The sequence below is a fragment of the Zophobas morio genome, unplaced genomic scaffold, assembly GCF_036711695.1.
Source record: "Zophobas morio isolate AGI-343-1 ecotype UQ-CSIRO unplaced genomic scaffold, CSIRO_AGI_Zmor_V1 ptg000002l, whole genome shotgun sequence".
Classification (NCBI taxonomy): Eukaryota; Metazoa; Arthropoda; class Insecta; order Coleoptera; family Tenebrionidae; genus Zophobas; species Zophobas morio.
The window spans coordinates 1,215,993-1,228,903 of NW_026972107.1; the positions used below are offsets into that span (position 1 = coordinate 1,215,993).

Here is a 12,911-nt window from a genome sequence, read left to right on the forward strand (position 1 = left end):
CGAAAAATGAAGAAATCAAGTAATCGAAAAATCTAAAAATCAAAATACTGAAACATGCCAAAACTGAAATATCGAAAAATTGAAAAATGGAAATAAAATTGAAAAGTCCGAACGTTGAAACATCCAAAAATTTGGAAATCGAAAAATTGGCAAATTGAGAAATCGCAAAGTCGAAAAATGGTAACATTGAAAAGTTGAGAAATCGAAAACGGAGAAATCAAAAAATTAATTGATCGTGAAATTGCGAAGTCGAAATTTTGAAAATTTTAAAATGTCAAAAATTGAAAAATGAAAAAATCGAAAAATTGAAAAATCGTAAAACTGAAACATCGGAAAATTGAGAAATCGAGAAATCAAACTTTGGTCTTTAACTTTTTTTTCCTATCTCTAATAGTTAATGAGATATGAGGACCATGCGCTTAGTGACTCACCCTGTATAAATTATTCGTGGGAAAGTTACACACCATTGTTTTATTCTATTTATTAAACATAAAACCCTGTATAATTTCACAGCCTTAGATTATTATCTTTAAAAAAACAAGAAAAAATACCAGATTCAAGGGATTGCGTTCTTGTAAAAAAATGGTCATATTTACGAATTTTTAGCTCCGTCATATTTAAAGATGGAGGCCAGGAATTCTGGTCAAAGCTTGATTTAACCAACAAAAAATTGAAGAAGGATTTGACGTTTGGCACAATAAAAAACTGGATAAACCATTTTAATTTGAAAATATTTTCGGATTCTCACTTTTACGCCAAAACAAAGCTCGTTAGACACGTAAATACCCAACTTTTTGGTTTTTAATTTAAGACAGCTTTTAACCCGAATTTTAACTATCCCCGATTACTGGTGGCAGATTCACCCCTAGAAGCTAAAAAATGCACAAACTTCGGCCGTTTAAATTTTATGTCCCACTTATCACTCTCCAGAAAACTGCATTCATCGCGGCCCATTTTTCCCCAACTTAAGGTAAAACTTCCGCAACATAATTGTCTAATATTCGCAAACCCATTAATTAATTTACCGTTTACGTGCGCAGACAAGCGCCTAATTTCTTCTTTTTCCCCGACGTCTTACGAATAAATCGCCATTCTTATTTGTTCTACGTGGTATAACCGCAATTAAATTACATAACCGCAATCCTCGTCGAATTAATCAAACCAGAATAACGCAAAATCGCAAAAACCCCCTGACCTGATTGCACGCCGCCATATCAAAACACAACAATTACAACTATCAGTTCCACATAAACACACACGTCAGCCGTTTTTTCCTCGGTAATTGCCTCACGGTAGTCAAGAAAATTCAAAACAAGCTTATCCGAGCCAATTAAACCACTAGGAGAAATTTATAAATAACGCACCGTACCAAGGTTTAGACATGCTAGGCCCGAGCTCGAAAGCTCGTTGGACATGTTTATCGTAGCGGAATAGTCACAGAACACGCTTATCACAAAATAATTCTCTGAATTAATTAACAGTTTCTTAAAGCGGCCCTTCCGACGCTATTGAGACGTTTAGAATATCGGCTCAAAATGCGCGCCGGGAAATTTATGGGTTTGGGGTTAGCAACCGGAGGGTTTAGCGAAAGTCGATGGCCAGAAAGAGGGTGAAAATGCACTTAATATTTTTCTAATTGAAGAACTGTGGCTGGTTTTTTCACCAACGCGGAAATTGAGAGCGTCCGGTCCTGTGTTTGTTCGAACTGTGCGTGTTGTTTGGCGTTCAATCATTATCGAAAATCACAAATTAGGTAGTTAAAAATGCATAGCCTTGTACAGCGAACGATTATTTAAAGAATAATGACAAAAACTGGTATTGGAAGGTCATAAACGGTATACCATCAATGCTATTTAGGTTCTTACACGAGTTACATAACTGGCTATTTAATCAAACGGACTTGAAAGTATGCGTTATGAATATAAAATGTTCATTGGTAGATTTTCCTGTTGTAATTTGTCAAATTACTGTTAGGAGAAAGAAGATCAAGATAAGGGTCCTCTGAAGAATCTACGGCTGCGGGATATCTAATTTATACATCAGTCGAATACCTGAGGCCAGCATTCAGCCAAGAATTCGAAGAGTAAATTATTTGACAACTACTAATTCGAGTTTATTAGAAATACATTTGTAACGGTAAAATATTTGTTTTTTTCAAATATTAATTACGGATACAATGACTAGAACGATTGCCGGGTTTTTCCACCAGGTCAACTTTCCTCAGAACTCGAACTGTTTATCAAAAATCATACTTCTAGAAACGCAGGCGTAACCAATTTATTTGTAACAAATAATTCTTTTTTTTTTGAAGATTTTAGAATTATTCATTTAGCTGATTTTTTTGAGAAAAAAAATTCAAAAATCTATATAATAGCGCGAATTTAAGTATAAACCCACTTTTAAGTTGTTTTTTTGTAAATCTTTTTTCGAAAATTATTAATTAAAAGTCAAAACATCAAAAACCTAGTAAAATCGGCCCAAAGATTTTATACAGTACTTTGATTTAAATCTTGGATTCTACCACTTGTCAAAATCAGAATTCAGTTCTTATTTTACTGTAGATAAATTAAGCCAATGAAATGAAGAAAAGAAGTGGGCGGAGCTAAGTTTAGTTTTTTCCACAGTCTTCTTAGCAAGCAATAGCCCCGCCCACCCGCCCTCTCTTGATTCTAGGAACTACTCTTAATACTGATAATTAATGACAAAATTATCATTTTATTAGAATCTTAGACAACTCTGTTAAACCCTTGGTGAAAAAATAGATTAATTGTAAACAAAGTACCTAAAAATTATCAAGCTGGTGTTAAATAAGCATACCAGACGTAAGAAGTATATGTAAAAAGCAATATTGCTCCTCCCACTCGCACAAACTCCACCTTAATAAATCGTTCCATTACGAAGAGGGGTGGTGTCTACAATTTTATCTCAGTGTGTGTACTTCATTGATTTTTAATTACTTCAATGTAAAAGTTGACGATAGTCGTTTTTTAACAAAAAACTAAATATGGATTTTTCAATTATGGGGCGGAGACTAATTGCAAAATCGATATTTTCTTATACAAAATTTCCATTTAATCATGTTTTGAGCTTCATGTTGTGAAAAGAAGTCTACACATATTAAAAGAAAAAGACAAAACGTCAGCCCGCCCACCCGCCCTATCTCAATTCTGATGACCTTTATTTATTCACTATGTACCAAGGGGGTGGAGCTTAACTGGAAAATACTTATTTTTTTACAAAAAATTAAAAACATGTTTTTGAGTATCGTGTTGTTCAAAGAATAATATCTACATATATTAAGAAAAAAAGGCAAAATAATAACCCCGCCCACCCACCCCATCTCAATTGTGACGATTTTTCTATTCTTAGAAACTTGAAACAGGTTTAAAACGATAAATTTTTGTAAGGAAATGTGGATTTTGCAATTAGGCTCCGCCCCTAAGTCTGGCAACGAATGAAAACTTCATTACTACATATTTAAATCAGGGCAGGTATGGGTGGAGCCTAAACTTTGGCTTTAATTTTTTCTTAATATACGTAGTATTCTTCGACCAACACGATAGGACTCAAAAACATGTTTTTAATTTCTCGTAGAGAAATAAGGATTTTGCAGTTAAGCTCCGCCCTCTTGACTCACGACGAATAAAAAAAATCATTACAATTGAGATAGGGCGGGTGGGTGGGGCTTATATTTTGCCTGTTTTTTTCTTAATGTACCAAGCCATCTTTTCATAACAAGAAACTTAAAACATGGTTAAAATGGTACATTTTTGCAAGGAAATATGGATTTTTCAATTATGGGGCGGAGCCTAATTGCAAATTTCCTTATACAAAATTTCAATTTTAAACATTTATTAAGTTTCATGTTGTGAAAAGAAGTCTGCACATATTAAAACAACAAGACAAAACGTCAGCCCACCCGCCCGCCCTGTCTCAATTGTGATGATTTTTTTTATTCACCGTGAACTATGGGGGCGGAGCTTAACTGCAAAATACTTATTTCTTTACAAGAAATTAAAAACGTGTTCTTGACTATCGTATTGTCCAAAGAATACTATATATGTTAAGAAAAACGGGGCAAAATAGTAATAGTAAAATAGTAATCGTCAAATCAGAATTCAATTCCCATTTTACTGTAGATAAATTAAGCCAATGAAATGAAGAAAAGAAGGGGCGGAGCTAAGTTTAGTTTTTTCCACAGTCTTCTTAGCAAGCAATAGCCCCACCCACCCGCCCTCTCTTGATTCTAGGAACTACTCTTAATACTGATAATTAATGACAAAATTATCATTTTATTAGAATCTTAGACAGCTCTGTTAAACCCTTGGTGAAAAAATAGATAAATTGTAAACAAAGTACCTAAAATTATTAAGCTGATATTAAATAAGCATACCAGACGTAAGAATTATATGTAAAAAGCAATATTGCTCCTCCCACTCGCACAAACTCCACCTTAATAAATCGTTCCATTACGAAGAGGGGTGGTGTCCACAATTTTATCTCACTTACGTACTTCATTGATTTTTAATTATTTCAATGTAAAAGTTGACGATAGTCGTTTTTTAACAGAAAACTAAATATGGATGTTTCAATTATGGGGCGGAGACTAATTGCAAAATCGATCTTTTCTTATACAAAATTTCCATTTAATCATGTTTTGAGTTTCATGTTGTGAAAAGAAGTCTACACATATTAAAACAAAAAGGCAAAATGTAAGCCCGCCCACCCGCCCTATCTCAATTGTGATGATTTTTTTTATTCGGCGTGAGCCAAGAGGGCGGAGCTTAACTGCAAAATACTTATTTTTTTACAAAAAATTAAAAACATGTTTTTGAGTATCGTGTTGTTCAAAGAATAATATCTACATATATTAAGAAAAAAAGGCAAAATAATAACCCCACCCGCCCACCCCATCTCAATTGTGACGATTTTTCTATTCTTAGAAACTTGAAACAGGTTTAAAACGATAAATTTTTGTAAGGAAATGTGGATTTTGCAATTAGGCTCTGCCCCTAAGTCTGGCAACGAATGAAAACTTCATTACTACATATTTAAATCAGGGCAGGTATGGGTGGAGCCTAAATTTTGGCTTTAATTTTTTCTTAATATGCGTAGTATTCTTTGACCAACACGATAGGACTCAAAAACATGTTTTTAATTTCTCGTAGAGAAATAAGGATTTTGCAGTTAAGCTCCGCCCTCTTGACTCACGACGAATAAAAAAATCATTACAATTGAGATAGGGTGGGTGGGTGGGGCTTATATTTTGCCTGTTTTTTTCTTAATGTACGAAGCCATCTTTTCATAACAAGAAACTTAAAACATGGTTAAAATGGTACATTTTTGCAAGGAAATATGAATTTTTCAATTATGGGGCGGAGCCTAATTGCAAATTTCCTTATACAAAATTTCCATTTTAAACATTTATTAAGTTTCATGTTGTGAAAAGAAGTCTGCACATATTAAAACAACAAGACAAAACGTCAGCCCGCCCGCCCGCCCTGTCTCAATTGTGATGATTTTTTTTATTCACCGTGAACTATGGGGGCGGAGCTTAACTACAAAATACCTATTTCTTTACAAGAAATTAAAAACGTGTTCTTGAGTATCGTGTTGTCCAAAGAATACTATATATGTTAAGAAAAACGGGGCAATATAGTAATAGTAAAATAGTAATCGTCAAATCAGAATTCAATTCCCATTTTACTGTAGATAAATTAAGCCAATGAAATGAAGAAAAGAAGTGGGCGGAGCTAAGTTTAGTTTTTTCCACAGTCTTCTTAGCAAGCAATAGCCCCGCCCACCCGCCCTCTCTTGATTCTAGGAACTACACTTAATACTGATAATTAATGACAAAATTATCATTTTATTAGAATCTTAGACTACTCTGTTAAACCCGTGGTGAAAAAATAGATTAATTGTAAACAAAGTACCTAAAAATTATTAAGCTGGTGTTAAATAAGCATACCAGACGTAAGAATTATATGTAAAAAGCAATATTGCTCCTCCCACTCGCACAAACTCCACCTTAAAAAATCATTACATTAAGAAGAGGGGTGGTGTTTTACAATTCTGTCTCATTCTGGCTACTTTATTGATTTTTAATTATTTCAATGTAAACGCTGACGGTAGGGTCGTTTTTGAACAAAAAAACTAAATTTTATAAAAAAATGTAGTCCTACAATCTATTATTTGTCAAATTACAATCCAACATCCGACTAACAACCTATAAATTAAGTAATCAAAACAGAAGAGGGGTGGGTGGGTGGGGCCACTTTTGGTTTTGTTTTAAATCTGGGATTTTCCCGCTTCTCAAATCAGAATTCAAGTGCCATTTTACTGTAGATAAATTAAGCCAATGAAATAAAGACAAGAAGTGGGCGGAGCTAAGTTTAACTTTTTTCTGCAGAATGTTTTTAGCAAGTAATAAGTATAGAAATTTATTATTACAACCAAATCCAGACAGCTTTGCTGAGATTCTGTCCTTGACACTTCTATGAGAATGAAGTTGAAAAAAACACGTCTAAAATGCGAGCGCAGCGAGTACGTTCAGGTGCAATTTAAAAAATTCTTTATTGGTGTCCCTGAGAAGCTAAATTATTAACAAAATCCAGGGTATGTTTTTTAAATTCTAGGGATTTATTATTACAATTTAGTTCAGGTATTATTTAAAAAGTTTGTACAAGTTATAAAATTTCCAAGAAAAGGGGCTTGATTTGATCATTAAAATGTATTGGCTCATTCATATTTTTTTTTGAGTCACCCTTTATGAATAATTATAAAAGCTATGAATGCATTGGGAAACCACAAGTATGGAATCATAATATTTTACATATTTTAGACAGGATTTATTGGGCAAAATTTTGAGATGACGTCAAGTTTCAAAGTTAAATTGCAGAATGTTGTGATACAATTTTGAGTGTGTTCTTCTCAAACTATTTCCACTCTAGCAAACAGTCGGTGGCTTATGTTTGGTGATTTATAGTGATAGTAGCATAAGATTTTTAGTTTTTTTTGAAGATATTTTATTATTTTCTGGAAGTCTGTCCAGTTGTGGACTTCTTTTGAGAAAAAAATTAAAATGTTTAGAGAGACAGAATTATATTTATTTTAACCTAAATAATCGAGATTTTGACAAACAAGTTTAATTAAATTAATATTGAAATAAAAGAACAACTAAAAGAGACAACTTAAAATGAAGAAATACTTATTTTAATGGAAAAGTTGATTTTGTACTCAAGAATTCAATATAAATATTTTGAGGCAGAAATCGTGACCATGAAGACATTTTTTTAAATTAACTTTAGAAACATAATAAAATGTGAAACAATTTCCAAATTGAGTGATATTTAAATGAAAACTACGGGTGTAAGAAAATTTAAATAGTAACATTTTTCATTCTCTACATAAGCACCGCAAAAGAGTGTGAAAAAATAAGGATTTTAAAGCCTCGAATTATTCACTTTGAGTGAATTTTCTCCAAAATGATTTGATTCTCCCCCGTGTCGTCAAAGAAACGCGAACTCGATGGAATCGGACAGATTCTTTTTTGCTATGTCACGTTGAACCCCGAAAGCGGTGTCGAAACCCGACTAATCGAAAATAAATTTTGCGTTGTCTTTTTCGCGCTCATTATTCGAGATTTGGCCCGCCACAACTCTAATTACCATACCTCTCGTGAAAAATTACCCTAAATAAGGGACGTAGTTGAAGGCACTTGACCCGCTGCAGCCGCAATAATGGGGCCATCTGGTCTTGTTTCTCTAATTTATTACAGCAGCTCTACCAATCTCAAGATTTAAACTGGTAATAAGCCCCATTATCTAATTTAAATTATTTGTGTAGAGCAAACAAACAGAAAAAATTGCGCTAGCGTAATCGACGCAATTTTCACGAATTACCCGGCAATACGAACTTCGAATTTCCCGTCTTCGGGTTTTCACTTCGCCGGAATCGGGAATTAGTCGGGCGATTAATCACGATTAGGGGAAAAATCGGTCTTACCTTGACAGTTTTACGAATCTCCATACGTGCGGTCGATCCCACTGCTCATATGTTGCAAATGATCAAACTAACAAAAACCCGCACACTTTTACGCCACATATTATTTATTTAACAGTGAAGCGCGTCTTTTCCTCTTGACGTCGTGCGTACTTGTGTGAATCGCAACTTCAGTAGCGGGCTTTATTTCAAAATTAGCTTTTAGTTCGTGTGAGCCGAGTCGACGCGAAAATGTAATTTGTTGTTTACACAAAAATTTACTCAAGACGCACTGTTTAACCGCAGCCAGCAACAAACGCCGATTTTTCGTGCATGGTGTGGACGAGCTCGATTTTGGAAGCGTCACCGTTGGCTGCACGCACGTTCAACAACTGAAGAAAGCTTCCGCTGCTTTGGCCGCTGAAGAAGTTAAAGTCCTGGCCGACGGGGTGGGGGAAACGGGGTGCCTGCCACCCTCGGAGGAGCTCTGGGTCGGGGCTGGGACGCACACGATCGTTGCCACTTGATTAGAGTCGCTCATTGCGGGGAGGGGCGGCGGGGGTGTTCGAGCGAAATACCGCGAAAATCATGGAACTATGCTTTAAAGTGAAAAAATTGGTCCAAGGTTATTTCGACAGAACAGAAAAATTGTTTTGTTTTTTGGTTTTTCGAGTTGCAATTTTTCGAGTTTTTACGTTTTTTGGTTTGTTCAATTTTTCAATTTATGATTTTTCATTTTTAAATCTTGACGTGCTGATTCCAAAAATGTAGTGTGAAATTTGAATTTTTTGAAATTTGTAAAAATTGCGATATTTCAACAGTGACCAGAATATGCTCGCTGCGCTCGCCTCATGAGTTTCTTTTTTAAAATAATAAGTGTAGAGATTTATTACAACAAAACGTTCGGGAATTATTTAAAAAATTGGTTTAAAGTTATAAAATTTTAAGGAAAAGGGGGTGAACCCTTCCTGATTTGATCAATAAAATGGATGGCTAATTCATTAATTTTTTTGAGTCACCCTCTATAAGTAATTATAACAGCTATGAATGAATTCAGAAAACACAAATAGGGAATCATAATATTTTACTTATTTTAGATGGGATTTATTCGGCTCAAGTTTGAGATGAGGCTATCAAAGTTTATTATTCGATTTTTAAATGTTCCAATTTTACAATTTTTTGTTTCTTCAGTTTTTCGTTTGTTCAATTTTTGGATTTGCAATTTTTCCATTTTTCATTTTTAGATCTTGATGTGCTGATTCCAAAAGTATAGCGTGTTCAAGGTCACCGAGTAATATTTTCGAAAAATTGGGTGCAAAATTCGATGAATTTACTTAAATTTCGAAAATCGTCTAAAATGGGTCAAAATTTGCATAAAGGGGATATACATCGTAAATAAAAGATTTTTTTCAAGTGGATCTTGAAAATATTTATCAATACTAAGGTCGAAGAGACTCCAATGATTTGAACGTGCTCGCTGCGCTCGCCCCTGTTTGTTTTCTAAAATAATAAGTGTAGAGATTTATTACAACAAAATCCAGACACCTTCGCTCAGATTTTTGCCCTTGACACTTCCAAGAAAATAAAACTGTAAAAAAGTTTTTGTTGGTGTCCCTGAGAAGCTAACATGTTTTAAGTTTCTTGTTCTGAAAAGACGACTACGTATATTAAGAAAAAAGGCAAAATATAAGCCCCGTCCACCCCCTATCTCAATTGAAGAATCGAGATTTTGAAAAATCCCAAAGCCAAAGAAATACCGAAAAATTGAAAAATGGAAGAAAAATTGAAAGATCGTAAAACTGAAAAACCAAAACTGAAAAGTCGAAAAATCGAAAATTTAAAAAAATTGAAAAGTCGAGTAATCGAGAAATGAAAATCGATTATTCGGGAACCTGATATATCGAAAAATTGAAGAAATTGTAAAATTGAAATATCAGAAAACTTAAAAATAAAAAAATGAAAAAATGATAAATTGAAAATTTGAAGAGTCGAAAAATTGAAAAATCCTAAAATTGTAATATCGAAAAATTGAAAACCGTTAGCAGATCTAGGGGAAGAAAATTTACCATTTTAAACGTGTTTTAGGTTTCTAAGAATAAAAAAAAATCGTCACAATTGAGATGGGGTGGGTGGGCGGGTTCTATATTTTGTCTTATTTTCCTAATGTACATAGCATTCTTTGAACAACAAAATACTCAAAAAGATGGTTTTAATTTCTTGTAAAGAAGTAAGTATTTTGCAGTTAAACTCCGCCCCCTTGATTCACGGCGAATAGGAAAAATCATCACAATTGTGATAGGGCGGGTGGGCGGGCTGACATTTTGCTTTTTTGTTTTAATATGTGTAGACTTCTTTTCACAACATGAAAATTAAAACGTGTTTATAATGGAAAATTTGTATAAGGAAATATTGATTTTGCCCCGCCCACCCGCCCTATCTTAATTCTGATGTTTTTTTTTTTATTCATGGTGGACCGAAAGGCGGAGCTTAGTTGTAAAATCCTTATTTTTCTATGAGAAATTACCATATGAAATATGTTCTTTAGTAATCGTGTTATATAAAGAAAACTAAATGTCTTAATTAAAAAAGAAAACTAAAAGAGAACCCCCACCCATCCCTCTCGATTTCGATCGGGATGAATAAAATAATCATCACAATTGAGATGGAGTGGGTGGGCGGCGTATATATTTAGCCTTTGTTTTCTTAATATACGTAGTATTTTTGAACAACGCGATACTCAAAACCATGTTTTTAATTTCTTGTAAAGAAATAAGTATTTTGCAGTTAAGCTCCGCCTCCTTGATTCACGACGAATAGAAAAAACCATCACAATAGAGAGAGGGAGGGTGGGCGGGCTGACATTTTGCCTTTGTTTTTTAATATGTGTAGACTTCTTTTCACAACATGGAACTTAAAACATATTCAAAATTTGTATAAAGAAATATCGATTTTGCAAATAGGCTCCGCCCCATAATTGCAAAATCCATATTTCCTTGCAAAAATGTACCATTTTAACCATATGTTAAGTTTCTTGTTATGAAAAGATGGCTATGTATATTAAGAAAAAAAAAGAACAAAATATAAAACCCGCCCACCCGCCCTATCTTAATTCTGATGATTATTTTTATGCGTTGTAACCCGAGGGGCGGAGATTAATTGTAAAATCCTTATTTTTCAACGAAAAATTACCAAGTAAATATGTTCTTAAGTAATCGTATTATACAAAAAAAAACTAATTGTGTTAACTAAAAAAGAAAACCAAAATAGAAGCCCCACCCATTCGTCTTGATCTTAATCGTGATGAATTTTTCATTTGCTGTCAGACCGAGGGGCGGAGCTTAACAGCAAAATTGATATTTCCCTATACAAATTTACCATTTTAAAAATGTTTTAAGTTTCTTGTTCTGAAAAGACGACTACGTATATTAAGAAAAAAGGCAAAATATAAGCCCCGCCCACCCGCCCTGTCTCAATTGTGATAATTTTTTTATTCTTTGTGAGTCAAACGGGTGGAGCTTAACTGCAAAATCCTTATTTCTCTACGAGAAATTAAAACATGTTTTTGCGTATCACATAATTCAAAGAACACTATGTATATTATGAAAAAATTAAAGCCCAAGATTAAGCCCCACCCGTACCTGCCCTGATCTAAATAGTAATGAAGCTTTCATTCGTTAGCAGACCTAGGGGCGGGGCTTAATTGCAAAATCCATATTTCCTTACAAAAATTTACCATTTTAAACGTGTTTTAAGTTTCTAAGAATAAAAAAATCATCACAATTGAGATGGGGTGGGTGGGCGGGGTTTATATTTAGCGTTCGTTTACTTTATATACATAGTATTCTTTGATAAACGCAATACTCAAAACATGTTTTTAATTTCTTGTAAAGAAATAAGTATTTTGCAGTTCACGACGAATAGAAAAAAATAATCGCAATAGAGAGAGGGCGGGTGGGCGGGCTGACATTTTGCCTTTGTGTTTTAATATGTGTAGACTTTTTTCACAACATGAAACTTAAAACATGTTTAAAATTTGTATAAGGAAATATCGATTTTGCAAATAGGCTCCGCCCCATAATTGCAAAATCCATATTTCCTTGCAAAAATGTACCATTTTAACCATGTGTTAAGTTTCTTGTTATGAAAAGATGGTTTTGTATATTAAGAGAAAAAAAAGGCAAAATGTAAGCCCCGCCCACCCGCCCTATCTTATTTTTGATGATTCTTTTTATTCGTCGTAACCCGAGAGGCGGAGCTTAATTGTAAAATCCTTATTTTTCTACGAGAAATTATTATGTGAAATATGTTCTTAAGTAATCGTGTTATACAAAGAAAACTAAATATATTAATTAAAATAGAAAACCAAAAGAGAAGCCCCACCCATCCATTTCGATCTCAATAGGGATGAATTTTTCATTTGTTATCAGACCGAGGGGCGGAGCTTAACAGCAAAATTGATATTCCCTATACAAATTTACCATTTTAGATATGTTTTAAGTTTCTTGTTCTGAATTGACGACTACGTATATTAAGAAAAAAGGCAAAATATAAGCCCCGCCCACCCGCCCTGTCTCAGTTGTGATCATTTTTTTATTCCTTGTGAGCCAAAGGGGCGGAGCTTAACTGCAAAATCCTTTTTTCTCTACGGGAAATTAAAACATGTTTTTGAGTATCACGGTATTCAAAGGAAATTATGTATATTAAGAAAAAATTAAAGTCCAAGGTTAAGCCCCACCCGTACCTGCCCTGACCTAATAGTAATGAAGCTTCCATTCGGTAGCAGACATAAGGGCGGAGCTTGATTGTAAAATCCATATTTCCTTACAAAAGTTACCATTTTAAATGTGTTATAAGTTTCTAAGAATAAAATAATCATCACAATTGAGATGGAGTGGGTGGGCGGGGTTTATATTTAGCCTTTGTTTTCTTAA

At 33.9% G+C, this 12,911-nt stretch overlaps 1 protein-coding gene across 1 annotated transcript in view; it reads right to left on the reverse strand.

Moving 5' to 3' along the window:
• Positions 1–8,376, reverse strand: part of LOC135123711 (tumor necrosis factor receptor superfamily member wengen) — a 96,412-nt gene extending 88,036 nt beyond the window's left edge. The window contains exon 1 of the mRNA XM_064048572.1: positions 8,005–8,376. Within this exon, the coding sequence (XP_063904642.1) occupies positions 8,005–8,028 (24 nt within the window). The 5' untranslated portion in view covers positions 8,029–8,376. The remainder of the gene's footprint in view (positions 1–8,004) is intronic.
• Between the last annotated feature and the right edge of the window lie 4,535 nt (positions 8,377–12,911).